The sequence below is a fragment of the Giraffa tippelskirchi genome, chromosome 3, assembly GCF_054371585.1.
Source record: "Giraffa tippelskirchi isolate mGirTip1 chromosome 3, T2T-mGirTip1v1.2.pri, whole genome shotgun sequence".
Lineage (NCBI taxonomy): Eukaryota > Metazoa > Chordata > Mammalia > Artiodactyla > Giraffidae > Giraffa > Giraffa tippelskirchi.
In genome coordinates this window covers 191870001-191897947 of record NC_137277.1, presented here as the reverse complement: position 1 = coordinate 191897947, position 27947 = coordinate 191870001, and the positions used below count along the sequence as shown (strand labels likewise).

Here is a 27947-nt window from a genome sequence, read left to right as displayed (position 1 = left end):
AGCCTTGGGGAGGATGCGCAGGGTTGGAGGCCCTGGCCATTTCCTCTGCTCGCCCCACCGAAAAAGGGACTCTGGATCTTTCGTAAAAACCTGTTTTTAATTTTGTATAAAACAAAGGTGGTCTACGCCCAGGGGCTGTAGGAGATTCAAGCAGACCAGCTGGGGTGGGGGTCACAGCCTGCCTTGGGGGTGGGGGACAGTCCTGGGGGGAGACGAAGAAGGCACGTCAGGGGCCCAGGTTCCACAGAGCACCCAGGATGTCCCCCACCCGGGGGCAGAGACTGGACCTTCGGGAGCCCCCTGCGGCCCCAGGGGAGGCCCCAGGCTAGGGGAGGGGCCTGCAGCAAGCCCCAGGCCCGCAGCCCTCTAACAGGACGAGAGGAACGTTGGATGGGGAAAAAGCACCAGGTCAGGCAGAGCCTGGGGGCCCCGGGTTGGCGGGGGGCCAGCTCCTCCTAGCAGCCCCCACAGCTCCTGGCACAGGCAGCTGCCACAGACTGGCACAGGCCACTGCTGGCCAGCACGCCGCACTTGGAGAACTTGTCACGACACAGGTCAGCTGTCGGGAGGGCGGGAAGGAGCTGGAGTCAGCGCGGGGCTAGGAACTGCCCTGCGCCCAGCCCTGGTGACTGGGGTAGTCTGAGGATGAGACGGGGAAGGGGTGGGGGTAGGGGCTTCCTACCCCGTAGGAGCTCCTCGTGGGCGCAGACCGTCCGGACACAGATCTCCTTATTGACGACGTACACGCGGCGGAGGCTGAGGGGACGGGCCGGGAGGGGTCAGCCCCAGGGAGAGGACCCCACGCCCACCCCGTCCTCACCCGCCTCCCCGCCCCCTCACCTGTAGAAGCAGACCTCGTTGAGACACTGCTTGCAGGGCTTGTGTATGGAGTAGAGGCGGGTACACGGGTACTGCTCCTCGCGGCAGTCTGGGTGACAGGTGGGGTCAGGGGGCTGCAGCTCGGGGCTCAGAGCTTGGGGTCAGGGGGCTGCAGCTCGGGGCTCAGAGCTTGGGGTCAGGGCGCTGCAGCTCGGGGCTCAGAGCTTGGGGTCGGGGCTGCAGCTCGGGGCTCAGAGCTTGGGGCTGCCCCTGACCGCACCCCCAGGGGGACTGGCTCTCAGGGCCAGGAATGCCTGCACCCTCAGGCCCAGCCCAGACACACAAACACTCACACAGACACACACGCGCGCCGACACACGCACACAGCACTGCCAGACCTTCCTGACTTCCCGATTTTATCCAACACGTTTACACACGTGCAAACTCACAACCACACCCAGAAGCACACATCCAAACAGACTTAAGTTCAAACACAAACCTACAGCCACACACAGTCCCGGAAACGCACGGCAGCCTCACAGGAGGCCCCTCACACGGGACTGGTCCCCACACACAGACCCTCGGGCAGCCCCACTGAGCCAGGCTTCCTGCCCCTCCCCACCCAGCACCACCCGCTGGGGGGGCTTCCTGCCAGCCGGTCCCCCTCCCCATGTCTAGAGGCTCCTGCCCCCTGCCCAGCGCAGGGCAGAGGGGTCCCCGGAGCTGCCAGGGGGCCCTGCCAACCTCAAGCAGGGGCACCTCTGCAAGGCCCCAGCCCACCACCTACCCCAGCAAGAGCGAGAGGCCTGGCTGTGTCTGACCTCCTGGGCCCCCACCGCCCCCTAACTCTTGAGCCCCCCACTGCCCCCTAACTCCCTAACTCCCAGGGCCCCCTAACTCCCTAACTCCCAGGGCCCCCGCAGCCCCCTAACTCCCGGGGCCCCCACCGCCCCCTAACTCCCGGGGCCCCCACCGCCCCCTAACTCCCAGGGCCCCCACTGCCCCCTAACTCCCGAGCCCCCACTGCCCCCTAACTCCCTAATTCCCAGGGCCCCCGCTGCCCCCTAACTCCCGAGCCCCCACTGCCCCCTAACTCCCTAACTCCCAGGGCCCCCGCCGCCCCCTAACTCCCGAGTCCCTCACTGCCCCCTAACTCCCGGGGCCCCCACTGCCCCCTAACTCCAGGGGGCACCGCGGCCCCCTAACTCCCGAGCCCCCACTGCCCCCTAACTCCCTAACTCCCAGGGCCCCCGCCGCCCCCTAACTCCCAGGGCCCCCACTGCCCCCTAACTCCCGAGCCCCCACTGCCCCCTAACTCCCTAATTCCCAGGGCCCCCGCTGCCCCCTAACTCCCGAGCCCCCACTGCCCCCTAACTCCCTAACTCCCAGGGCCCCCGCCGCCCCCTAACTCCCGAGTCCCTCACTGCCCCCTAACTCCCGGGGCCCCCACTGCCCCCTAACTCCAGGGGGCACCGCGGCCCCCTAACTCCCGAGCCCCCACTGCCCCCTAACTCCCTAACTCCCAGGGCCCCCGCCGCCCCCTAACTCCCGAGCCCCCCACTGCCCCCTAAGTCCCGGGGCCCCCACCGTCCCCTAACTCCCGGGGCCCCCACTGCCCCCTAACTCCGGGGGCCCCCACCGCCCCCAACTCCAGGGGGCCCCGCCGTCCCCTAACTCCCGAGCCCCCCGCTGCCCCCTAACTCCCGGGGCCCCCACTGCCCAACTCCAGGGGGCACCGCCGCCCCCTAACTCCCGAGCCCCCACTGCCCCCTAACTCCCTAACTCCCGAGCCCCCACCGCCCCCTAACTCCCAGGGCCCCCGCCGCCCCCTAACTCCCGGGCCCCCCACTGCCCCCTAACTCTCTAACTCCCAGGGCCCCCGCCGCCCCCTAACTCCCGAGCCCCCCACCGCCCCCTAACTCCCGAGCCCCCCACTGCCCCCTAACTCCCGAGCCCCCCACTGCCCCCTAACTCCCGGGGCCCCCACCTCCCCCAACTCCAGGGGGCCCCGCCGCCCCCTAACTCCCGAGCCCCCCACCGCCCCCTAACTCCCGGGGCCCCCACTGCCCAACTCCAGGGGGCACCGCTGCCCCCTAACTCCCGAGCCCCCACTGCCGCCTAACTCCCTAACTCCCGAGCCCCCACCGCCCCCTAACTCCATGGGCCCCACCACCCCCTAACTCCCTAACTCCCAGGGCCCCCGCCACCCCCTAACTCCTGAGCCCCCCACCGCCCCCTAACTCCATGGGCTCCACCGCCCCCTAACTCCCAGGGCCCCCTGTCTCTCTTACCCAGAGGCCCCGGCTCCGTGGGCTCCGTCTCCACAGTCCCTGGTTCTGGGGTTGGGGGAGAGGCAGGCAGAGACCATTGGGACGGACGATTCTGGGCAGGGTGGGGTCACCCCTTCCAGCCCTGGGCAGCCCTCCCCACCCCCAGGGTTGGCTGGAGCTGGTGGCCTACCTAAGGTGGGGGCTGGGATAACTTCCTGCTGGACTTGCTGCTGGGACTGGAACTGGAACTGCTCCTCTGGGGGCCGAGGTGTCATCTCTGCCAGGAGAGGCAGTAAAGGGGTCTGCTCCCTCCCCCCAGCCCCTGCAGGTCTCCACGGACTCCCCAGCCCGCTGCCTGCCTATGCTGTCCTACCCTCAGCCCTTTACCTGGGTAGTCATAGTAGTCCGGATTGTCTGGAAATAAAGATGTGGAATTGGTGGGGGTCAGGCTAGCCCCCAGGCACAGCCCAGCCAGGGCCCACAGCCCTGAAATTCCGTCTCCCGTCGCCCCGCCTGACCCCTGGCCGAGCCACGCCGGGGCTGGGGGGAGCTGGGGTGGGTGGTGGGCTTACCGATCTGGTCACTGTAGTGGGTGTACTGCACGTGGTCTGGGTATGGAGGCAGCGGGTCCAGATCATACTGGCCCTGAGCCAGCAGGCCTGCTGTGGGGAGACAGAGATAAGGGAGTGTCCAGCAGGGAGAGGCAGCAGGGGCCCTGAGGACCCCTGAGGAAGGCAAAAGTCCCTCGGGTAGGCCTGTAAGATCCCCAGCAGACTCAGATTCACAGGATGCAAACGGCTTCCTTGTCCCCTTACATGCCCTGGTCCTCAGTCGCCTCCCTGACCCGCTCCCCCATGCTGGCTCTTGGCTGGTCCTGCCTGCCCCAGGGCCTTTGCACTTGACTTCCTGGGGCTGAGATCCTGATTAGCTTCTCCTCCTTCAAGTCTCTACTGAAGTTTCAGCTCTGCTCGGGGGGCTTCCCAGGTGGCTCAGTGGTAAAGAATCCACCTGCCAATGCCAGGGACTGGGGTTCAATCCCTGGGTCGGGAAGATCCCCTGGAGTGGGAAACAAACAACAGCCACACCAGGGTTCTGCACTGGAGACCTCCGAGGACAGAGGAACCTGGTGGGCCACAGTCCACGGGGTCACCGAGAGTGGGGCAGGACAGCGACTGAGCAGGTGGGGGCTGCCCTGGCGGTACAGCGGCTAAGATTCTGTGCTCCCAGGACGGGACCCGGGTTCAGTCCCTGGTCAGGGGACTGGAGCCCACATGCCTCGGCTAAGAGCCCGAAGGCCGCCGCGGAAGGTCTCAGGAGCCACAACGAAGCCTGAGGTTCCCACGCGCTGTAAGACCCGGCACAGCCAGAGAAATTAATATTAAAAAATAAGAGAGGCCTTCGCCGGCCTACCCACCCACACCATCTCAGCTTCCTGTTTACTTCTATCACAGCATTCAGCACAACCTCTTGTTTATCGCCTCGCCTTCCTCTAGACCGGCAGGGCAACACCACGCAAACACCACGTTTGCCCGCTTGATCACTGCATCCCCGGGGCCTATCCCAGTGCCTGGCACAGAGTAGGAGCTCCACAGATATCTGTTAAATGAACGAATGTCAGACCTGGCAGGCCCTTTGTGATCCCCATTGCTAATTCACTCTTTCAGGGACAACCAGGGACCTCTCCAAGGTCAAGACTGTATAGCTGAGTTGGCCCCAAAGGAGTGCAAATCCCAGGCCTTCAGACCCCCTTTTAGGGGCCTCCATTCCTGCACATCAGCTCCTGGGAGGACCAGGCTGTAAGCGGAAAAACGTGGATCCTGGTGCCTGGGCCCAGCCTGCTGCTGTGGAGGGCTGGGGAGGCACCCAGAGATGCCTCCAGACTTTGGGGGGGTTGGCCAGTCCAGCCTGTGGTCCAAGAGGTAGAGGCCCTGGGGTTCAGGAAACTCAATTCTGGCCGTAGGACAAGAGCTGGCTGCCAGCTCCCTCCTCGCACCCACGCGGGACCCCCACCAGCCCAGGTGCCACTTACCAGGCAGGAAGAGCAGGAAGAGGCAGGCGGCTCTCATGGCCACACAGTGAGCGGGCTGGGCTGGTGTCCGGGGACAGCTGGAGAAAGAGGAGGGCCAACACCCCAGGGCTGCAGGGCCGCTTCTGCTCCCGGAATTCAGCCTGGAGAAGGGATACCCAGAACAGAGGCCAGGCAGAAGGAGGGTCACGGAGGGCGGGCCTCAGGGGCGTCGACGACTTTGGAGGGACATCTGTCCCTGAGAGCCCGCTGGGCGATCGGGACCTGAGGGACTCGCCTCCCCCAGCTCCAGAGCTGATCGTGACAAGGGACCCTACCCTGCCCGCCCATGATCTACAGACATTTCGAATCCCTGCCCCTGCTCTCCCTGCCACGCCGGGACCACGACCCCAGGCCCATCCTTGGGACCCCAGTCCTGCCCAACCAACATCACAGCCCAGACCCAGCGGTCGGCCAGACCAGCACCTGCTCCCAATTAGCCTGGGGGCCCAGGCATCCTGCTCAGCAGGAAACCACATGACCCCGGGCCGGCGGGACAGCCAGGCAGGCAGGGCTCCCGCCCCTCGAAGAGCCCTCTCCTGCCAGGCCTCCCAGGACCTGGCTGCCTTCATCGCACACTCACGAGACTGAGGTCGATTTGTCTGCGGCGGCAGGAAGCACTCAGGGTGGAGTCCGAAAAGCGTCTCTCCCGAGCCTGGAGGGAGCCCTCAAGGGGACTTCGTGGTCCCCCAGCCCAGGGGCTCTGGACCGCCTGAGACGGTACGTTACAAGTGTAGTTTGGGGGGAGAGGGCAAGCTCTTGAAGTTCGAGAACCCTGGCTTGAGTCTCGTCTCGGGTCTTTGGCCCCACAGTGGACTTGGCAGAATCGACAAGTCCTCACTGCCAGCCCCAGCTCAGTGGGGGGCAGCCTCCAGACTGCCCGCCTTCGGCAGTGGGGGGAGGGAAGCTGGGAGAGAGTCCTGGGCTCACCCAAGGGGGGGCCCTCCCTCCCATAACATGAGGAGTTCTTCCAGACAGTGAACTGGAAACCCGCCTGCCTACCCCTGCCCCCTCCAGGCGGCGGGGACTCAAGGGAGGGGGGGATGGGGGCAGAGGCATGGTACCTCTCCTCCTGTGATCCCCCTGGGGCACCCCTCCTCCTATGACCCCCCCTGGGGCACCTCTCCTCCTGTGACCCCCCTGGGGCACCTCTCCTCCTGTGAGCACCCCCCGGGGCACCTCTCCTCCTGTGAGCACCCCCCGGGGCACCTCTCCTCCTGTGAGCACCCCCCGGGGCACCTCTCCTCCTGTGAGCACCCCCCTGGGGCACCTCTTCTCCTGTGACCCGCCCCCCCCCCGGGGCACCTCTCCTCCTGTGAGCCCGGTCACGGCACACAGTCACTATCTCACTCCTCCTCAAGCCTTACTGCGGTCAGATGAGGAGGGTGGGGGACGTAAGGCCTTTGACTCATCTGTCCCGCAGGCCGGGCGTCCACTCTGAAAACTGCCGGCCTCCTCCTCGCGGGGACCGAAGGCCTGGAGCTCCCCCAAGTCCTCCCGGTCCCCCATCTGGCTCCCAGCCTGGCTGGCACTGTCAGCACTCGAAGCCCCCCGCATGGGGCGCCCAGGCTCGCTGGGGGAAGGGGCCCCCGGGCAAGGCCGTCCCGAGGAGAGTCCGCGCGGAGAAGGGGCCCCTCCAGGAGACGCGTCTGCAAGCGCGTCCAGACTGCGGGCGATCGGGCGGGGAGGGGGGCCGAACCTGCGGGCGCGCCCGGCCCCTCTCACCGCGGGGCCGAGGGGGAGGCCCAGCGGGCCGGGGACGCACCCCGGGGGCCCGGCCTGCCGGCCCTTTGTCTCCGTCCCCGCCGCCCCGCGGACACCCCCGCCGGCCGCCACCTCCTTCCTCCGGGAGACAAAAGCCGCCTCTTAATCTGCTTAGACGGCCCCGGGGCCCGGGACCCTCAGCCCGTGGGGGCCCGCCGTCGTCGGAGTCGCGGCCCCGCGCCGCCCGCCCGCGCCCCCCGCCCCGGCCTGCGCCCCGGCCCGCGCCTACCTGCGGGTCCCTGCGCGCCGCTCCGAGTCCGCGCGCCGCCGAGCAGCCCCTCCGCCCCCCGTGTCTCCCTCCGGGCCCCCGACGGGGCGGGCGCCGCCCTCCCGCCCGGATCCGCTGGGTCCTAACGCGAGCGTCGCCGGGCCGCCGTGCTCCTAGGGGCGGGGGGCGCGGGGCCGGCCTCACGTCCTCTCGGAAGTTCGCACGGTGCAGGATGCGTCCCCGTCCTGTTCCCACAACGCCTGGCCCGCTGTCAGCGCGGTGAGGCGGGTGTACCTCCTCCGCCGGACACAGGACGGAGCCAAGGCTCCCGAAGGGGACCGCGCGCCCTGCCCTCCGCTCCGGCTGCTCCCGGCTTCCAGGACGCCCTCCCGGGCCTCCCGTGTCTCCCCAGGCAGCTCGCTGCCACAGCGGGTTTCCATAACCAGCGTTTCTCCGGACCCACCGGCTACAGGCTACCGGGCCTGGCCCCACCAGGGCCCCAAACTCAAGGAGGATTCAAGTCCAAAATCACAGCCTCCTGACCCTCCCTGGACCTGGCCCCGGAAGGTGTTCCCTTCAGGCAGTGAGCCCACCACCCTTCCCTCACCCCACCCGCTAACTCCCCACCCGCAGCCCGCCAAGCCCCCACCTCTAATCCTGAGTCCCTAATACCTGCCATCTAGGCCTGCCCACGTGGCGCTAGTGGGAAAGAACCCGCCTGCCAAAGCAGGAGAGGTAAGACAGGCTGGTTCCACCCCTGGGTCCAGAAGATCCCCTGGAGGAAGAAATGGCAACCCACTCCCGCATTCTTGCCTGGAGAATCCCACGGACAGAGGAGCCTGGTGGGCTGCAGTGCACGGGGTCGCAGAGAGTCGGACATGCCTGAGCTACTAAGCAGCAGGAGTAGGCCTTCCCAAACAGGCCTGCCCTCACCCACTCACCTCAGACGGGGTGGGCAAGGGGAGGCTTCTACCTGAAGCCTTTCACTGGTGTCTCAAGGTACCCGGGAACAAGGCTGAACTCCCCTGGAGACCCCAAGGACCCGACCTTCCCCACAGCCCAGTTCTGCCTTCTGGTTCCCTCTGCCTGGTTTCCCAACAGCCTCAATGGCTTTTTAGCTGTTTCTCATCAAACCCCTTCCTCTACCTGCCACAGGGCCTTTGCTCAAGCTGTGTCTCCCCCCTGCCACACCGAAGAGTCCCTCCCCCTTCAGATGACAGATCAAAGCCCCCTCCTCAGCGGGGGCACCCCTCTCCCCGTTCCCAGCCGTGGCCCCGGTGGCCCCTCTCCCCCCGAGCCTATCCACCGTGTGGAGACCCGGACAAGCTCAGCTTTAGCCCATCCTCCGTTTCGCTCACTCGGCACAGTGCCAGGCTCAGAGCAGCTGTTCAGTAAACATCTGTGGAATGAATAAACGAACACACAGTGGATTCTCCTGAGAGACGAGCCAGGTGTGGGGGTTGAGGTCTCCTGCCTCTGGGGCCGTCCTGCCTGGTCACAGGGGTCTAGGCCTGGCAGGGGACTCGGGCTGGGACGGGGACCAAGATGCCCTTGACTCAGGCCCCCTTGCCTCGCTTTAGGCCGCTTGTCCCTTAAACTCGCAGTCCTATCAGGCGGAGACTGAGCACGTTCCAGGGGTTCTTTGTTCCCCAGTGCTGGTTGGTCAAATGAATGGGTGGACGGATGACTGTCTGCCCCCCACCCACTGAGGGGAGGACAGCAGGGGTTTTGTCCCTGGGGGCGCTCAGGGCCCAGGGGTCGGCCCCGCCCCCCCCTCCCTGCTGCGAGCTGCAGTCCCACCAGGGTAGGAGAGGGAACCGCCTGGCCGGTGGCTCAGCGGGTGAAGAATCCTGCTGCAGTGCAGGAGCCCCGGGTTCAACCCCTAGGTGGGGAAGGTCCCCTGAAGAAGGAAATGGCAACCCACTGCAGTGTTCTTGCCTGGAGAATCCCATGGACGGAGGAGCCTGGCAGGCTACAGTCCATGGGGTCCCAAGAGTCAGACACGACTTAGTGACTAAACCACCATCACACTTGGCAAAGGGGGACACTGAGCCCCAAGCTACTGCCTCTAGATCTTGACTCCCGGACCCTCCACTGCTTCCACACTCCTCTGTCTCAGGGACGCGAACACAGGTGGCAGCTCATTCGGGGCGGGATAGCAGGTACGGGCACTCTTGTCCCAGTCTTCTTAGAGAGCTGCCCCTTTCCTGCCCGCCTCTCACACCACGTCTTATAAACTGCACCCAGGCAGCGGTCATGTCTTTTGTTTGCCGCTGTAGCGCTGTGCCTGACACATGACTGCCCGGCACAGGCAGGAATAAGCAGTTAGGGGCAGAAGGGACTCACACCCGGGCCTTGCCGAGTCCTCTGCCTGCCGCCGCCCGCAGCAGCATCTGCCACCTGGACCGCTGGTGACAACTCAGCGCCCAGCGGAGGGTCTGTAGATGGCCCTGCGGTCACAGGTTGCCTCTCCACACCCACGTCCTGGTCCTCAGTTTGAGTCAATGTTCACTGAGCTCCTGCGAGGGCAAGCTGGGGGGGCACCACGGCTTCCAGTAATGAGACTGGGGAGGGGCTTTTCTTTGCTGTCACCCCCACCCAGCACAGGTGACCAGATGACCAGGCGCAGCTCTAGGGTGGGGCCCAACTAGGGCCCCTGTGCTGGGATGACGGCAGGCGCACCCACCCTTCCCTGAGGGACGGTGCACATGGTTCTAGCTGAGCCTGAATCTTCATCTGAGGGAGGGACTGGACCATAAACACAGCCCAGGACTTGGCGGCTGGGAAAGCAGGGAGCTGCCCCAGTTAACGCCTGGTAGGTGCTGGCGCTCGTTGGAGACATCCTGTTCTCTCTTGCCTCCACAGGAGGGTAGGACGATTAAGAGTGTGGACTCCGGGGTTAAAGCGACCTGGTCCCAGCTCTGACTGCCTGCGGCACGACCTCTAAGCCTCAGGTTCTGTATCTGTAAAAGGGGGACTGGGAACTCCCTGGTGGTCCAGGGGTTAAGACTTCATGATTTCACTGCTGTGGGCCGGGGGTTTGATCCCTGGTTGGGAAACTAAAATCCTGCAAACCACGTGGCACGACCAAAAATAAAACGTGAAAGGAGAGGAACGTCCTCCACAGTTGTGAGGATTAAATGGCGAGACATAAAAACGCTGAGCAGAGCGCTGGGAACGTGCGTCACCGGGAAACATTACCGTCAGACGAGGACAGGGGAGCTCAGACAGGGGCATGGCCACCGGGGTCTGGCACCAGGGGGTGCCAGGAGCAGACACACGCCGGGGGGCCCAGGTCTGCGGTGTCAGGCAGGAGACAGGCACGGCCAGGAAAATAGGGTGACTTTATTCGCTACATTGACAGCGGCTCTGCCTGGGGCGGTGGCTGTCGTCTACGTGGAATGTCCGGAGTGGGGGACGAGGATCGCTAGCGTCTCCCCGGGGGTAGGCGGGAAGGCGCGGCCTCAGGGCTGCGGGGGTGATGGCGGAGGGGCTCTGGGGGTCCGGTCAGAGGCTCAGAGACAGAAGGTCCAGTGTGCAGGGCGCGGGCCGGCCGGCGGCGCTACCTCACGGGCCCGGCGGGCGGCACTACCTCACGGGCCCGGCGGGGGGCGCTACCTCACGTGCCCGGCGGGGGGCGCTACCTCACGTGCCCGGCGGGCGGCGCTACCTCACGGGCCCGGCGGGGGGCGCTACCTCACGGGCCCGGCGGGAGGCGGCCACGGCCGCTCCGCCAGCTCCCGCTCCACCTGCTTGAAGCCCTTCTTGGATGCCTGTTTGGGCCGGAGCCGCCGCAGGCAGCCCGGGAGGTACTGGTCCAGCAGGCTCTGCGGGGACAGGGCGGTGCGGGGGCAGCTGAGGCCGAGTGCCCCCAACCCAGGGCCCCCCACCCCAGCCCGGGGCAGGCCCCACCTCCAGCATGAAGGCCGCCACGACGTTGAAGGCGACCAGGCCCAGCAGCAGCAGCTTGAAGGGGGTGCTGGCGATGCTCTTCAGCGTCAGCGGCCCCTGCAGGGGCCCGGGGGCCAGGACGAGGCCCACCAGGACGGAGCCCAAGAGCAGCAGGGCCAGCAGGAAGAGCACTGGGGGTGGGGGAGCCCGTCAGGCCAGGGTGCCCCGCGGGCACCAGCCCCCCAGCCCCGCCCCGCCCAGCGTGCCCCCCAGCGCAGCAGCACCGTTGGTGTACAGAGGCCGGCGGAAGGGCGCCCCCTTGGACACGGCGGCGGCCAGGATGAGGTACTGGAAGCTGGACACAGAGAAGACCACCGTGTTCTCGTAGTTGGGCAGGTTGTCTGGTGCGGGCACCGTCCTGTTCAGAGGCACGAACCTGGGGGCACAGGGCCGGCGTCAGGGAACGCAGGGAGGGGGACAGGGCACGGGGGGACGCGGGCCAGCTCCCCTACTCACCAGGGCTGGGCCGCCGTCAGGAAGTAGCCCCCCAGCTGCACGCCGGCCACCAGGGCCACCTGCAGCAGCAGGCTGCCGAGCACCGGCCCGCTCAGCAGGGACCCGGGCGGCCGCGCCCGCCCCAGCGCCCGCGCCGGCCCCGTGCGGCTCATGAGCACGGCCACCGTGGTGGTGATGACCAGGTCCACGGCCAGGAACTGCAGGTCGCCCAGGTTGGTGTTGACCTGCGGGCGCGGAGGGATCAGGACAGCTCCCAGTCTGACGGGAGGACCCGCCCTGCCCTGAGAAGCCCTGCTGGGGGAGGCGTCCTCGGGCCCTGGGACTCCGTGGGAGCCGGCACCCCACCCCCACACACACCCCGGGTCTGGGAATGCCTGGTCTGACGGAGCTCCTCTGGGTCTGCGGGGAAGGCACGCCCGCTGACTGGGGCAGCCTCAGTCTGATGGGAGCGCCCAGCCTGGAGGAGGTCCTGGAGGACTCACAGCTCCTGCCCTCCCCAGGCTGTGGGTGGACACGGGGCAGAAGCCAGCGCAAGGCCTCCGCTGCCCACCGAGTCACCTGCTTCTAGGGGGTGCTCAGCATGTGCTCTCAGTAGAGAGGGGACCATGCCTACTGGCAGGATGCAGGGGGCACAGCTGAGGTCCGGGTCAGGGCACGTGGGGAAAGGTCGCTCCGTGGGAGAGAGGCCAGCCTGGGCTCTGCCTCCGTGTCCCCGCAGGTGGAAGCTCCCAGGGGACGGGGGGGAAACGCAAGCCCAGGACAGCTGCTCTGGTTTCTGAGGACCTACTGTGCACCAGGGGCTCAGCGCTTTCACCATCTCAGACAATCCTCTCCTGAGACCCACAGTGCCCACGCCACCTGGCTGGAGCAGGATCTGCGGCCACGCCCATGATTCCAGAAACTGCTGGCTCCTCACCAGCCGGCCGAGGGCCCAGGAGACGCTCACCGTGTAGAGGATCAGCACGGAGATGAACTGGGTCAGGCTGTACAGGGCCATGTACTTGAAGACGCTGAACGACGTGTCCAGGGAACAACGGCCTTCCCTGGGGAGCGGGCATGGGTGTGGGGGTCCAGGCCCCGCCCATTTCCCCCCCAGCCTCCACTTGCGCCCGGCCTGCCTTACCTGATGACCATGGGCACGCACTCGATGCTGGCCACGCTGGAGGTGAAGGGCGAGACCACTGAGGCCTCGGCCTGGGAGAGCGAGATGCCCACGTCCGCCGCCTTCAGGGCCCCGCAGTCATTGGCACCGTCCCCGCACATGCCCACACAGTACCTGGCGGCATGGGAGAGCAGGCAGCCCGACTCACCTGCCGGCTCTGGGCCCACAGGGGACACAACCCCCCGCCCCGGGGGCCTGCAGGCAGAGCAGAGGGCTGGCTGCACCCCTGCAGCGCCTGGGAAACGCTCGGGAAACGGCATGCAGTGTGCTCAGCGAACAGGTGCGGTTACAGTGTCCGCGGGGTCTGAATCCACGCACGCAGAGGGCGGAGAGGACTAGGCCATTTTACAGAAGGGTCTTGAGCACCTGTGCATTTCGGCATCTGCAGGGACTCTTAGAATCAGTCCCCTGAGATACCACGGGCTGGGGTGCCTGTTAGCAGGACAGACCCAGGGGTGCCCGCGGAGGGCTCCCTAACGCCCAGGGTGGGAGCAGGGACACACAGGCCAGCGGCCCCCTTCAGCCCACCCGCAGGCACTCACTGGAGCTTCTGCAGTTCACACACCAGCTCTGTCTTCTGCTCAGGCGCCATGCGGGCAAAGACGGTGCCCTGGACCAAGACCTGGGGGCACAGGGAGGTGGGAGGGGCTGAGGCAGCCCAGAAGAGGAAGAGCACGGCGAGGGGTAGGGTGACCGGGGGACCCCGGGGCGGCCCTACCTTGGGCAGCAGCTTGGGGAAGTGCTTCACAAGGACACCGAAGGTGGACCCGCTCAGGGCCAGGTGGCTGGACCGGGGGTCTGGCTCCATGGTGTAGCTGGCAGCCGGGTCAGGATCCTGGGGGCCCAGGAAGCTCAGCTCAGCGCCCCCTGCTCCCCTGAGAGCTAGGGACTGGGGCAGGTGACACAGGGGTGGGGATGTGGGGGGCTGTGGCTGGAACTTGGGGTCAGCCTCACCTGAGCCCCGTTCGTGGCTGTGAAGGACTCCACTGGCTGGAGCTCAAGGGAGGCGGGCTGGCCCCGCTCAGGGGGGGCGGCGTGGACGATAACCAGGCGCTCCTGGGGGCCCACCATGCCGCAGGCCTGGGCCACAGTGATCGCTGTCTGCAGGTTGTCCCCTGGGGGTACAGGGCAGGGTCCGGGCCCAGCTGCTGTTGGGGGGCCATCCTAACCCTGACATGTATATAGCTGGGAAAACTGAGGCTGGATGGACTCCGTCCGCTATAATCGGCTGAGCAAGCTCAGGCAGGGCGCCAAAGTCTCTGAACCTGGGTCTCCTCGTCTATAAAACTGCATATAAAGGGTCCTAGGAGACAGCTTCCCTGATGGTCCAGTGGCTAAGAATCTGCCTTCCAACGTGCCTTCCAACGTAGGGTCAGGAGTTTGACCCTTTGTCCGGGAAGATTCCATGCACCATGGGGCAACTAAGCCTGAGAGCCACAACCACAGAAGCCCATGTGCTGAGGCCCACAAGCTGCGACTACTGAGCCCCAGCGCTGTCACTACTGAAGCTCGTGTGCCCAGAGCTTGTGCCCCGCAGAGAGAAGCCACAGGAGCCCCTGCACCACAATGAGAGCAGCCCCTGCTCGCTGCAGCCAGAGAGCCTGCAATAGACCCAGAGCCACCAGTAAGTGAACCAGCTCATGTTTAAAAGTGGTCTCAGGAGAAAGTAGGGGGCCTGCGTTCGAGTTCCACACATACTATGTAATGCTGTGGGGCTCTGCTGGGAAGAGTGTGCACGTGTGTGTGTGTCTGTGTGTGTGTGTGTAGGGGCAGGAGGACAAGGAAACGACTCAAACCTATTCAGCCCTTCCGTGTGTGTGTGCACGTGTGTCTGTGTCTATGTGTGTGTGTATCTGTGTGTACATGTCTGTACGTGTGTGTACATGTGTCTGTGTGTACGTGTCTCTGTTTGTACATGTGTGTGTCTGTGTACGTGTGTGTGTCTGTGTGTGTACATGTGTGTAGGGGCGGGAGGACAAGGGAAGGACACAAACCTATTGAGCCCTTCTGTGTGTGTCCGTGTGTCTCTGTGTGTGTCTGTGTGTCTCTGTGTGTGTCTGTGTGTCTCTGTGTATGTGTGGTCTGTGTGTGTACGTGTGTGTGTGTGTGTGTGTGTCCATGTGTCTGTGTGTATGTGTGTGCAGGGGCAGGAGGACAAGAGGAAGACACAAACCTATTGAGCTCTTCCATGTGTCTGTGTGTGTGTACGTGTGTCTATGTGTGTGTACATGTGTGTGTGTCTGTGTGCGTGTGTGCAGGGGCGAGAGGACAAGGGGAGGACCCAAACCTACTAACCCTTCCGTGTGTGTGTGTGTGTCTATGTGTGTGTACATGTGTCTGTATGTGTGTACGTGTGTGTGTGTGTGTATGTGTGTGCGTGCGTGTGTATATGTGTGTGTGCGTGCGCAGGGGCGGGAGGACAAGGGGAGGACACATACCTATTGAGCCCTTCCGTGTGTGTCTGTGTGTGTGTACGTGTGTCTGTGTGTACGTGTGTGTGTGTGTGTGCAGGGGCAGGAGGACAAGAGGAGGACACAAACCTATTGAGCCCTTCCATGTGTCTGTGTGTGTGTACGTGTCTGTGTATGTGTGTGTCTATGTACATGTGTGTGTGTGCAGGAACGGAAGGACAAGAGGAGGACCCAAACCCACTGAGCCCTTCCGTGTCACCCTGGCTGGGGTCTTTCCTGCCCCATGAGACGGGCGGGCTGTCGGGGCTGACCTGCCCCTCTGCCCTCATGGGCGCTCACCCAGCGGGTGGGCGCCCGGCTGTCACTCCTGCTCAGCCTCGCCTCCCTCCTCTGTCAGCTGGGGTGACAACTACCACTCGGAGGGAACCGTGATGATACTTGAAATGGACCAGACCGGGAGCGGTAGCCCAGAAGAGACGCCCCAGAGTGGACGCCGGGCACCCTGCCCTCTCTGGGGGTCCGGCCTGCCGGCGGTACCTGTCACCATGACAGTGCGGATGCGGGTTTTCCGCAGAGCCTGGATGACGCCCGGTGTCTGCGGCTTCAGCAGGTTCCGCATGACCAGCAGCCCCAGGAGACTCAGCTCCTGCTCCACAGCATCCCTGGGGGGCAGACCCGGGTCAGAGGTCGTGGGCCATGCGCCTCCCCAGGCCCCGCAGGGCACCAGGCCTGGCTCCGCGCGTGCGAGGCAGGGGCTTGGTCCCCACCTGGACAGTTGCTGAGCGGCTTCCAGGCTGGCCGTGACGGGCAGTGGCTTGCCGGCGAGAGCCACCACGCGGTAGCCCGCAGCCGTGTAGCTCTGCAGCCTCGGGGCGAAGTCGGTGGGCACTGCCGGGGGAGGGGCGGGTCAGGGGGCGGGGGCAGGGTCTGGGCGCCTGCCGACTTGCAGCCCAGGGGCCCCCCTCACCTGTCGCGGGGTCGCAGAGGCTGGCCACCAGCTCGGGAGAGCCCTTGACGCAGGCCTCAGGCTGGGCAGCGCCTGGCCACGCCACCACCACGCTCATGCGCTGCAGTGCCGACAGGAAGGGGAAGCGGCCGAGGATGCTGACAGGCGCCGGGGGCTCCTGCAGGACCGGAGGGCAGCTGAGGGCTGACCGGTGGACCCCCCACACCCCCATGCCCCACAGGCGCCCCCTCAACTCACCATGCCCTGCAGGTGGGGCTCCTGGAGCGGGGGTTTCATCACCGCCAAAACCTGGGTCCCAAATGTCGAGTCTGCAATCGGCCCCTCCTCCAGGACCTGGGAGGCAGGCAGAGGATGGAGGTATCAAGGGGCGGGGCACTGGCTTGGCCTGGGGCGGCCCACCCTTGGGCCCAGGAAAGAGGCGGTAGGAGAGACTTGAGTTAGACCCGTGGAGAACTTCCTTGATGGGAGACCAGATGGAACAGACATCACAAATGTGGGCTCTGGAGTTGGCAGGACCCGAGTTCAAACTCTGGCTTTGCCATTTACAAGCTGCTTGGTGACCTTGGACACATCATTCCAAATCTCCCCGTTTCCTCCCCGTGAGGCAGGTTTTAAGCTCCTCCCACGAGATGAGGTCCCTGCAGCAGAGCACTGGCACGGGGTTGGCACAGGCCATGGCCACTGTTATTCTTGGTGGTGGGTGAGAGAGAGACCCCCTGGGAGTCCCAAAATGGAGACCAGGGGGCTCAGGGAGGGCCGGGTGCCCAGAGGCGGGGGCGAGCCTGCTGGGGCTCCTCACCCAGCCAGTTGACTCCACCATCTTGAGGTCCATGGGGTCGCCCACCAGGGTGTCCCGGAGCCGGCTGAGGGTGTGGCAGGTGGCCAGTGCCCGGAGCAGGGGCCCCATGGGCAGGCGGCGGGGCTCCGAGACCAGCGGCAGGAACTCCTGCCCCTTCAGGGGCACCACCCCCATCACGTCCAAGCCGTCCTCAGTGAGGGTACCCGTCTGCAGGGGGCAAGTGGGTGGGTCAGTGGCAAGTCCTAGGTGAGCTCTGTCCTGCTGTGGTGGGCACCTGCGTCCCCCGCTAGGGGGGCCCGTGGGAACCCCAGGAGCCAGGGGTGGAGCCAGAAGAGGTCTCCTTGCTTCTGGAACTTTGGTCAAGCAGGCCCCTCGGCCAGGATGTCCCCACCAAGCCCCTGTGCTTCTCTGTCTGGCATCATTCCCTCCAGGGAGTCTGCTTGCTCGGGGCTCCCACCCGTGGCCTCTTTACTACCCCGCCACTTGTTCACTGTGGCACCAAGAGGGCCTGGCTGTGCCCAGCTCCCAGGGAGATGAAGGAATGAATGAATGGATGCATGGAGTGAAAGGACTCCTGCATTTCCTGCACCGTGTTTCAGCGGCTCAGTTACACACTGGCCCTTTCATGAGCCTGGGAGCTCTGCAATCTGACCACGCTCGACTCTTTCAGTTTACACAACACCCGGGGTTCCCTGGGGGTGCAAAGATAAGAACCCGCCTGCCAGCGCAGGGACACAGGCTTGATCCCGGGTCCGGGAAGGTTCTACATGCTGTGGGCCACTAAGCTCGCGCAGCACAAAAACTGAAGCGGTGTGCCTGGGAGCGTGCCCTGCGGCCGGAGACGCCACGCATAAAGGTGCCTGCGACGGGAGATGCCCCACAATGAGAAGACTGCGCACCGCAACGAAAGAGCAGCCCGCTCGCTGCAGCAAGGACTCATCGCAGCCAAAAACAAACTGTGCAGATAATGTCCAGCCTGCTCACCAGGGCCCGCCAGCCTTCGATCAGTCAGGGCTCTGCACATCTTGTCTCTTCACTGCTTCCCACAGTCTGTTCCTCCAAGGAGCCAGGAGCCACACGGCGTACCCCTCCTGGTGCCAGCCCCACTCTCATCGCGGTGGGGCCCACCCCTCAAAGACCACCACGGGACTAAAGGAGCCTTGACTGCCCTCTCTCTAAGGGCGTCACCCCGACGCCCCCTCCCATTAGCCCCTCTCTCTAAGGGCATCACGCCGACGCCCCCTCCCGTTAGCCCCTCTCTCTAAGGGGGTCACCCCGACGCCCCCTCCCGTTAGCCCCTCTCTCTAAGGGAGTCACCCCGATGCCCTCTCCCGTTAGCCCCTCTCTCTAAGGGAGTCACCCCGACGCCCCCTCCCGTTAGCCCCTCTCTCTAAGGGAGTCACCCCGACGCCCTCTCCCGTTAGCCCCTCTCTCTAAGGGAGTCACCCCGACGCCTCCTCCCGTTAGCCCCTCTCTCTAAGGGGGTCACCCCAACGCCTCCTCCTGTGTACCCCCTCTCTCTCCTCCCTAGAGCCCACTGCCATCCACAGCTCTCCACAGGCCCTGGTTCGCTCATCCTGGTGGCAGGCACATCTCTGAGGGGCTGACTACCGGATCCCCCGTGGTACCCAGGGGCTTCCCAGGTGGCGCTAGTGGTCAAGAACCCGCCTGCCAATGCAGGAGACGGAAGAGACACAGGTTCAATGCCTGGGTCAGGAAGATCCCCTGGAGGAGGGCATGGCAACCTGCTCCAGGATTCTTGCCTGGAGACTCCTATGGATGGAGGAGCCTGGAGGGCTACAGTCCACGGGGTCACAAAGAGTTGGACACAACTGAAGCGACTGAGCATGCACACCGGGTACCCGGTAGGCCCTCAGTGGTCTTCAAACAAATTAGGTGGTTTCAGACATTTCATGTCTCAGACCGTGAGCACGACACAGGTGGGGCTGAGGGTGGAGGCACTTGAGTGTTTCCGTCCCAGGACACACGGTGGGGGCCGGTGCTCAGAGCAGGGGCCCAGGGCCGGCAGCGGGGACCTGGGTTCAGCAGGCCCTCAGGCACTGCTGTGGGGTGAGAAGTGTGTGTGTGGGGGCCTGGCCGAGACGCTGGCGTCCCCACGGCCCCTACCTTGTCGAAACACACCAGCCGGAGCTTGCCTCCCAGGTTGATGCGCGGCGGGTGGATGCAGAAGACGCCCTGGCTCTGCAGCCGGTTCTGGGCGTAGAGCGTGCACATGGTCATGGCAGCCGGCAGGGTGGGCGGCACAGCCACCGTCACCACGTCCAGGGCCCGGATCACGATCTCGCCCAGGGGCACCTGGCGGGAGGCGCTGTCAGGACCAAGGGCCACCCCCGCCCCCGCAACCCTCCCGGCCCCCAGGCTCACCTGGTTGCGGAGGAGGATAACGATGCTGTAGACAGTGCCAAGCAGAGCTGTGGAGACAGGAGGGGGTCAGCGGGGCTGGGCCGGGGCTCGGGGCCCCCGCAGGGCAGGGGAGACAGGAGGGTGTCAGCGGGGCTGGGCCGGGGCCCGGGGCCCCGCAGGGCAGGGGAGATAGGAGGGGGTCAGCGGGGCTGGGCTGCGGCTCGGGGCCCCCGCAGGGCAGGGCGCGGGGGCCACTCACCCACGACCGAGAGGGCGGCCACGAACTTCATGCTGTGTTTGTAGAACTTGAAGCTGAGCGGCCGGGGGTGCAGGATGGAGCTCACCAGGCCCCCCTTGGCCGTGCAGAACCCTGGGAGGGGAAGCAGGGGTCAGGAGGGGTCACCCGGCCTGCCCCCACACCGCCCACAGCTCTGGAGTCAGTGATCACCCAGCTGGGGGCCCACAGGCCCTGCCCAGATGTCACAGGTTTACTCGATACAGAATTAGTAAGTAACACCAGCTACAAACTGGGGGGTTTACTTCAAATCCAGATTGCAGCTTTGGCAGAAAAGAAGTCCAATATGATCACACCGGATCCCTTCCCACGCGGCAGGGGCCTCCTGGAGAGGGGGGGCTCCTTCCTTCTCGCCAAGGTCCTGCCCGCTGCGGCCAGCCACCCCACCCGGCTCTTGTCCCCTCGCCCCTAGCTGCTGACCCCAGCGTCCCTGCCCGACCCCCCAACTCGCACCTGTCTGTGTCACCACCGCCAGGACGTGGGGTCCTACGAAGGCCCGGGCCTGCAAGATGAGGGTCCCGCAGAAGAGCGTGTGCCGCCGGTGGGCCTCTGGGAGGTAGGGCGCCGGGCCCTCGGGCAGGGCCGTCTTCAGCACTGGGACACTCTCCCCTGGGGTGGACGTGGCATGAGGCCCAGGTGGCCCCCGCACCAACTGGACCACGCCCTAAGCAGGACTGTTACGGAAGCCCTGCGTCTCATTTAGCTCTTCTGACTGCATGTCAAGGAGTCACTGCCCCCATTTTACAGAGAGGTACACTGAGGCCCAGACCGCGCAAAAGACATGGCACCGTGAGGCAGTCTCGGTCCAGGAACCGTCTCTCCAGGGAGCCGGGAAAAGTTTCGAGCATACAGCGTGGGTGGACTGGGGGGCCAGGGTCGGGGGAAGGCTCTGCTCTCTCTCCACTGGGATTATTTTGTAACCAGCTGTGTTACTCTTGTAACTCAAACCAACAAAGATATTGACTCCAGCCCCAAGCCCGCTGCTCTACCAGCAGCGGGGCCTCCCCTGGGGTCTGTGGGGTGGCAAGGGGTGAGGTCAGGATGGTTACCTGAGAGCAAAGCGGAAAGAGAGCTCCAGCTAAGACGCCTTCTCAAAGGCAGAGGAGCTCGGCGGCCGGGGGTCGGGGGGGGCCAGTGCCAGGGGCAGGGGCTGACCTGTCAGGGAGCTCTCGTTGACCACGCACTCGCCGGCCACCAGGGCTGCATCACAGGGCATCAAGCCACCCTCCTGGGGCAGTACCAGGCAGTCTCCGGGAACCAGCTCGCTGGAGTCCACCCATTCCTCTGCGGGCAAGTGGGGCCTCAGCAGGGGCCTCAGCAGGGCTGGGGTGGGCCTGGGGGGCCGCTGCCTCCTCCCCTCCGCCGACCTCTCCCCCGGCCTCCCTGCCTCCCCCAGCCTCCTCCTCTCCCCCAGTCTCTGTCTCTCCCTCCAGTCTCCCTCCTCCCCCGCTTCTTACCTCCCCCAGGCCTGCACACGCGCACCCGGACAGACAGCTGGACCATGTCCCTCAGGGTCTGGCTTTGCTGTGGGCAGGGGAACAGCAGGGCGCGGGTGGGTGGAGGTCCTGGGGAGCGCCCGCCCCGTTCGCGCCGCCCCGGCCCACCCACCTTTCTGGTCCTGTAGACGGACAGGCAGATGGAGACAGCGGAGACCAGCAGGATGCATACGGCGTACCAGTAGTAGTGGTCGGCCAGCCACAGCGCGATGCTGAAGGCCTGGAACCCATAGTAGGGGTTCAGTGCCTGGGGGGCGGGGAGGCAGCGTCAGGGCCCAGGACCCCTGGGGCACACCAGCCCCGGGCAAGGCCTCCTGTGCCCCCGGAGCGGAGGGCCCGACGGCTCCGAAGGACAGAGGCCAGGCCTACCTCCTGGTCGGTCCTGTCCAGACTCCCTTGGGCCCCGCTCCCCACTCTAAGGGGACGCAGTGTCTGCAGGCCAGGCCCCCGCTACGCACACCGTCCGCCTGTTACACGGGGGTGAGGGTAGCTCCGCAGGCTGCTGCCGCCAGCTCCACCGTGCCGTGGGGGCGCCGGGGCACGGAGGGTTCAGTCTCTGCCTGAGGTCCCACGCCCCATGCGGCCAACGGCCCACCCCAGGCCAGGCTCCGGGCCTCCCCTGTCTCGCCGGCGTCTGCCCCGGCTCAAGGGCCGTGTCAGCCCGTACTCTTGCTGTGTCCATCACTGGCTTCTCTTTGTCCTCATGTGACCCTGGCTGTGTCATCCCCCCTCTGAAGCTCTGATTCCTCACGTGTAAAAAGTGTCCCTTTCACGAGGCTGCTGGAGCAGGAAGGAGGGCAATGCACTCAAGGACCCAGGCGCTGGAGCCTGGCTCTCGGCGAAGCGGGAGCCCTGGCCGTGGGGTGTGTCTCAGCCTCTGACCCCAGCCCGGACCAGAACTTCTGACTCCTCTCCCTGAGCTGCCTGGGGCGGGATCTGAGTCATCTCCACTGTGGAGAAAAGGACGGCAGGGAGGACCTGCCTCTGCTAAGGCGCCCAGAGAGGGCAAGCCCCCGGTCCAGGTCACACAGCTGGCTCGGGCCCGAGCTGGGGCGAGGCCAGGACAGCCCTACCTCGTCCACCAGCAGCTGGGGATAGGGCTTGACCGGGACGCTGATCACGTTGGGGCCGTAGACGGCCTTCCTGTAAGACGGGTGACAGAGCCGTCGGATGGCGGCGGGCAGCTGGGCCCTCCAGCGGGGACGGAGCGCCCCACTTCACAGCCGGGGGAACTGCGGCCAGGGAAGGCAGGAGACTGGGAGCAGGCTGCACCCGGGGTGCAAGGCAGAGGCCCGGCTCTGAGGCAGCTCCCACCTCATGGTGTGGTCCTGGGGGCTGAGGCCAGAGCTGCACCGGCGGAGGTCGTCACAGGTGCGGCTGCGGTCCAGCAGGCTGGGGGGAGGGGAGGGGGACTTGAGCGGGCGGCGGGTGCTGAGTTCTGTTTCCCCGCTCCTGGCCCCCCCGGCCCCCCCAGCCCCCTGGAGAAAGCGCATCCCGCACTAACTCTGGGCCTGAAAGAAGCGACAGTATCAGTCGCTCAGTCGTGTCTGCCTCTTTGCCACCCCATGGACTGTAGCCGCCAGGCTCCTCTCTCCATGAGATTCTCCAGGCAAGAATACTGGAGTGGGTTGCCTTTCACTTCTCCAGGGGATCTTCCCGACCCAGGGATCGAACCCAGGTCTCCTGCACTGCAGGTGGATTCCTTACTGTCTGAACCACCAGGGAAGCCCTAACGTTCCCCTTTTTGTTCCTCTGATTGGGCCTCAAACCCTGTCACCCAAGAAAAACAATGAGAGATGATGAAAATAGTTAGCAGGGACAACAGCTGCTATTGTTCAGTGACATTTAGTGCCGCTATTATTTACTGACGTCAGTGCCAGAATGAGTAGGAAACGACATGCCACTTACCATGTTTTAAGCGTTACTACAGGCCCTGCGTTACCAGTTTGTGTGCCTGCCGCTCCGATTTTGTGATACATATGTATGCAGACAAAGTTGGCATAAATTTTGTTAAAGCAACTATATTAAAAAAACATGCCACCTTCGGTAAGTCCCTTAGCCTCTCTGGCCTCAGATGTTCCTGTGCAGGATGGAGCCGGGGACAGCACCACCTCCCGGGGGCTGCGGGTGGGGTCAATGAGGTAAGTTCTGCAAAGTGCTCGGACGGCTCCTGGCGCTTACTGAGCCACAAACACGGCAGTGACTCCTCCTGATCTCCTCTCCTAGCGGAGGCTCCTAGGGCATCCCCACGCCCACTGGGCGCTCACCTCTGGGCGGCGCTGCCTTTTACTGCAACCACCTGTCATGGTTTCAGGCTCCTCCCAGCTGCGTGAGCACGCTCTGCCCAGGACCCAGGAAGGCCGACTCGTGCCCGAGTTCACGTATTCCGCAACCAGTAATGGTCGGGAGATTATGGGTACGGCCCCGGTTTGCTCGCTCCTTGGGTGAGGGCACCCCCAGGCGTGTGCGCGTCACTAGCTCAGAGGGATCCCCGAGGCCTATGCCCCGGGTGCCCGCGACGAGCCCCTCCACGCTGCCTTCTCCTCCCTGCCTCCCATCCCTGGTGTCTCCTAGCATCACCTTCCAGACTCCCTGCACCTGAATCCCCATCTTGGGGTCTGCTTCTCGGGCTCAAACTAAGACACAAAGTGAGCTCATGTTTCTCAAGCCCTAGTAGGTGGCAGAGCAGCTACAAGACCCCGCTCTGTGCCAGGAGGTCCACGTCCAGGGCCTGCAGTCTGCTCACAGCAGCGCTGCCACCATGAGCCGGGTGCTGGGCCAAGCCTTGCGCCCCAAGCGCATACTTTACATTCCAAACAGCGCTAGGATGAGCCTTCCCAGGTGGCCCAGTGGTTGAGAGCCCTCCTGCCAACACAGAGGACACCGGTCCGAGCCCTGGTCAGGGAAGACCCCATATGCCCCGGGGCAACCAGGCCCCTGCTCCCCAGCAAGAGAAGGCGCCACCCTAAGGAGCCCATCCGGGGCAACTAGAGAGCGGCCCCACTCGCCACATCTAGAAAAAAGCCCCCTCAGCAGCGAAGACGCAGCACAGCCCAAAATAAACAACCCTCAGAAAAGTTGGAATTCCAGGAAGCCAGGATCCCCTTCACGACTTATTTGCAAGGCCCTAAGCCTCACAGGCTCCGTGACCTGCCCGGGGTTGCAGGGGGCTAAGGCCCGGAGCTTAGAGCAGAGTCCACGCTGGGCAGCTCCCCCCACCCCTTTGGCCTGGCCCAGTGCTGCCCTGGTGCCCACCTGACTTGGCGGAAGGCCTGCTGGGTCTCCATCCAGACGTAGCGCTGGCCCTGGAAGATGTAGTAGCGCAGCCTCTGCTGCTGGGGGGAGAGACAGAGGCGTGTGCCTGGGGGGCGGGCGGCAGGCGGGGGAGGCGGGAGAGGGCTGGGAATGGAAGAGGTGATCCACCAGGGACTCCCTGGGGCTCCAATGGCTGAGACCCCTCGCTCTCAACGCAGGAGCCGGGATTCCATCCCTGGTCAGGCAACTATGAATCGATCCTGAGTGCTGTAACTAAGGGCCAGCGCAGCCAATAATTAATTAAAAATAAGCTAATTAATTCAAAATAAAGGTGATCAGCCAGTATCCTGGACTCTTAGGAGAACCAGAGGTGCCTGGAGCACAGTGGAGGCCAGCTCTTATCACAGAGGGTATGAAACTGGGCCCCGGGATGGGCAGGGTGTGTCTGGAGCCCCCTGTCCACTTACCGGCTCTTCGGGCCCGTGGAGCCGCATGGTGTCCTTCCAGGCATCCTCCGGCTCTGCCCCCACGGCCGCTCGGCTCCGGCCGTCCTCTGCCCGCACCTGTGGGGGCGGCTGCAGGCTGCGGAGGGGCTGGGGTTACTGTGGACCCCAGGCCGGCCCAGCACCCCCGTCCGCAGTCACCACGCTCCCTGGGACGGGAGGCCCGGATCGGCGCCTTCGCGGGGGGAGAGCAGGAGCAGGGCTCCTGGGAAGGGGGACGCGCTGCCTCACCCGTCGACGCCGACGGCCTCCGCCTGCACTTGGACCGTACAGAGTTGCCACGAACTATCCTGGAACACGGAGGCGTGGACTCGGTCTGGGAGTGGTCCCTCCCCTCCCCGGCCCCACCCCACGGCCAGGGGGTCCCCGCTGGAGGAGGCAGGGACCAAGGACGCGGGGGACCTCCTGGGAACCACCCGCCCTGCCCCGTCTGCCCACTGCTCAGATGGGAAGGCTGAGGTCTAGGGAGGAGACAGGCCCATGTCAGGCCCCGCAGAATGTCAGCAGCCAGGCTGGGCCGGGAACCCAGGCGCCCTGCGCCCCCAAGCCTGACGCGCCGCCACCCCTCCCGCTTACCTCTCTGTCTCTTGTTTCGATGACGAGTGTTTCCGCGCACGCCAGGGTGCAGGGCCGGAGCCGCAGCCGCACCCCCCACAGGGGCTTCCAGCGGAACAGCAGCAAAGGGAGCCCCGCCAGCATCCAGACCACGGCGTGATAGCCGATGGCTCTCCATGGACTGCCACAGTAACCGCTGAGCCTCTGCAAGCAGCGGGACACGGCCGAGGGCGGGGGGAAGGCCAGGGCAGCTGGGCAGGCTGGTCCACCCCCACTCGGAGCTCACCCACCCCTCCCCATCCACGCGCACGCATGTTCAGTTGCATCTGACTCTCTGAGACCCTCACGTCACAACTGCAGCCCACTAGGCTCCTCTGTCTGTGGGACCTCCCAGGCAAGAGCCCTGGAATGGGCTGCCATTTCCTTTCTGGGGGATGTTCCCGACCCAGGGATCGAACCCACACCTCCTGCGCCGCCTGTGTTGGCAGGCGGGTGCTTAACCACTATGCCCCGGGACCCCCCCCCCACCTCGTCCACGTACCACGGATGAAACTGAGGAGCTGAGGGGATCTGTAGATGTCTCGATCGTCAGGGTCCCATAGCCGGCGGGGGTGCTGCCCACGAGCAGGCTGCTGTCTGCGGGCAGAAGGGGAAAGACCCTTGGTGGGGGGGCTCCTCCTCCTCCGTTAAACACTACTTACGCCCGGCGACCTGTTGGCTCTCGCTCACCGCCTCTCGTTTCTTGGTGCCCCAGCTGATTTCTGACTGGCAGTGGCCCAGAGTCAGGGCCTAGCGCCCGCCCGACTTCACCAGCACCCACACATCCAGCTGCTGGCTCCCTGGGAGCGCTGAGCCCCACCTTCCACCTGGCCCCACCCCAAGAGTGGGGACAGGGCTCTTCATCCTTGATTAAACTTCACGCCCAGCACAGGCCTGGCCGGGAGGAGATGCTGAGAATCCAGACCAATAAAACATAAGGGCAGCCTCACTGCGGAGGTGAAATGAGGGGGGAAGAGGGAAGAACCCAGTCACTGGGGGGCGGCTGGAGGGGGGAAAGGGCTGAGCAAGCCCCCAGGGCCCAGAGGAACAGTGGGCAGCTTCCTTCTGTGAGGAAGGGGCCCATTTTAAAGATAGGTAAACTGAGGCTCGGGGAAGCGTGGTGGGCATTTCTACTGCAGAAATCATTCTTTTTCTCCTGCTTCCCTACTGTAGAGCTGCGGTCCTAGCACAGCAGGCAGACGGGGCGATCTGGGGTTCTGGAGGGGGTAGGACTCATGGCTCCCAGCCTCTGCCAGGGTTTCTCCAACTGTGGTCCCCAGACCTCTAGGAGAAGCTGTTAAGACAGGAAGATGCCCAAGGCCCTCCCAGACCCACAGGCATGAAGGCGGTGGTGCTGGGCAGCCACATGTTTCCCAGAAGAGCTCGCTGTCGGGGGTGGGAAGCCGGGCAGGGGGGGAGCAGGCTGCTGATATTCTGGGCTCCCTTCCCCGCCTCCCCAGACAGAGCCCTGCAGAGGCCTAAGCTAACAGTTCCACCCAACAACCTAAGGTGTCCCAGGCGGCTGATCCTGTTGCCATCCCCCAGCCCCTCAGGGGCTCTGCCCCCAAACACTCAGGTTTCTGCAGCTGCTCCGACCCCCGAGGCAGCCAGGAGGGTCAGCGTTTCCCCAGGACCCACAACGTGCGGGCTCTGCTCCCGGCCCTCCTGTGGGTAACACAGCGACCCAGCCACATGAGCACAGTAACTGCCCCCTTTTTACAGAAGAAAGGTAGGCTCAGCGAGGTTAGGTAGGACTTTAAATCCTATCAGATCAACCCAGACAGTCTGTTCTCTCCTCTCCCAGCCGCCACGTCTCCACCTAAGGATGGTGATGATGATTACTATGGTGATGACCAGAGTCAGAACCGTCAACCTCCATTAAGCTCCTCCTGGGGGCACGAGAGAGGCTTGAACCTGCCACAGGAATGAGCTCCTTTCACCATCCAGCAACACGGTGAGCAGCTTCTTACCTTTCCCGTTCATACAAACAGGGAACTGAGGCTGAGCCACAGAGGCCCCCAAGCAAACGGCGGAGCCAGGAAGTCACAGCCCAGAGCCTGTGTTCTGGGGGCCAGGGGGCACCATCGGAGGGCAGGGCACACACCTGCACCGCCCGAAGCCTTTCTCAACAAGATGGTTCAAAACCCACACGCGCCCAAGCCCACCATGGCCGATCCACCGCAACTCAGAGACACACGGAGCCGCCACCAGCCCCAGGAAGGGCCTAGTCCCCAGGGAGGACACACAGACACACACACACACAGACACACACAAACAGGCACACACAGACACACACAAACAGGCACACACAGACACACATAAACACAGACACACACACACAGATACAGAGACACAGACACACACAGACACACACACACAGATACAGAGACACACACACAGGCACACACACACAGATACACACACACACAGACACACACACACAGACACACATAAACACAGACACACACAGATACAGACACACACACACACAGACACACACAGACACACATAAACACAGACACAGACACACACAGACACACGCACACACAGACACAGACACACACACAG

General features: G+C 64.8%; 2 protein-coding genes across 22 annotated transcripts in view; both read right to left on the bottom strand.

Moving 5' to 3' along the window:
• Positions 1 to 78: 78 nt before the first annotated feature.
• MFAP2 (microfibril associated protein 2) lies at positions 79 to 7177 on the bottom strand. 13 transcript variants are annotated; one of them, XR_014078368.1, is made up of 10 exons: positions 7148 to 7177; positions 5119 to 5258; positions 3662 to 3751; positions 3477 to 3503; positions 3280 to 3366; positions 3111 to 3155; positions 841 to 928; positions 683 to 756; positions 283 to 559; positions 79 to 202 (listed from the first exon to the last, which is right to left on the bottom strand). XR_014078368.1 is itself a non-coding variant. In XM_081575043.1 (9 exons), exons 2-9 carry the CDS (start codon positions 5153 to 5155, stop codon positions 456 to 458), a joined length of 552 nt encoding a protein of 183 aa, XP_081431169.1. In that variant the 5' UTR covers positions 5156 to 5258; positions 7148 to 7177; the 3' UTR covers positions 79 to 455. The 13 variants fall into 13 exon arrangements, 10 of the variants coding, with proteins under 10 accessions (XP_081431169.1, XP_081431171.1, XP_081431172.1 ...); XR_014078369.1 differs by having other exon boundaries at positions 3662 to 3748; XR_014078367.1 differs by lacking the exon at positions 7148 to 7177 and adding an exon at positions 5581 to 5743.
• Positions 7178 to 10451: 3274 nt separating this feature from the next.
• ATP13A2 (ATPase cation transporting 13A2) overlaps positions 10452 to 27947 on the bottom strand; it is a 22544-nt gene continuing 5048 nt past the window's right edge. The window contains exons 2-29 of one of the 9 annotated variants that reach the window (XM_081575020.1): positions 25882 to 25976; positions 25362 to 25544; positions 25017 to 25075; positions 24750 to 24864; positions 24283 to 24362; positions 22342 to 22419; positions 22101 to 22170; positions 21140 to 21274; positions 20989 to 21055; positions 20687 to 20815; positions 19985 to 20140; positions 19496 to 19606; positions 19258 to 19304; positions 19000 to 19188; positions 16873 to 17079; positions 16311 to 16406; positions 16074 to 16230; positions 15874 to 15994; positions 15644 to 15768; positions 13650 to 13810; positions 13414 to 13530; positions 13238 to 13317; positions 12657 to 12809; positions 12480 to 12576; positions 11534 to 11757; positions 11302 to 11453; positions 11039 to 11208; positions 10452 to 10953 (exon numbers count right to left, since the gene is read on the bottom strand). In XM_081575020.1, the coding sequence (XP_081431146.1) occupies positions 10819 to 10953; positions 11039 to 11208; positions 11302 to 11453; positions 11534 to 11757; positions 12480 to 12576; positions 12657 to 12809; positions 13238 to 13317; positions 13414 to 13530; positions 13650 to 13810; positions 15644 to 15768; positions 15874 to 15994; positions 16074 to 16230; positions 16311 to 16406; positions 16873 to 17079; positions 19000 to 19188; positions 19258 to 19304; positions 19496 to 19606; positions 19985 to 20140; positions 20687 to 20815; positions 20989 to 21055; positions 21140 to 21274; positions 22101 to 22170; positions 22342 to 22419; positions 24283 to 24362; positions 24750 to 24864; positions 25017 to 25075; positions 25362 to 25544; positions 25882 to 25976 (3509 nt within the window). In that variant the 3' untranslated portion in view covers positions 10452 to 10818. The remainder of the gene's footprint in view (positions 10954 to 11038; positions 11209 to 11301; positions 11454 to 11533; positions 11758 to 12479; positions 12577 to 12656; positions 12810 to 13237; positions 13318 to 13413; positions 13531 to 13649; positions 13811 to 15643; positions 15769 to 15873; positions 15995 to 16073; positions 16231 to 16310; positions 16407 to 16872; positions 17080 to 18999; positions 19189 to 19257; positions 19305 to 19495; positions 19607 to 19984; positions 20141 to 20686; positions 20816 to 20988; positions 21056 to 21139; positions 21275 to 22100; positions 22171 to 22341; positions 22420 to 24282; positions 24363 to 24749; positions 24865 to 25016; positions 25076 to 25361; positions 25545 to 25881; positions 25977 to 27947) is intronic. The other 8 variants (XM_081575024.1, XM_081575022.1, XM_081575021.1 and 5 more) reach the window with 8 other exon arrangements.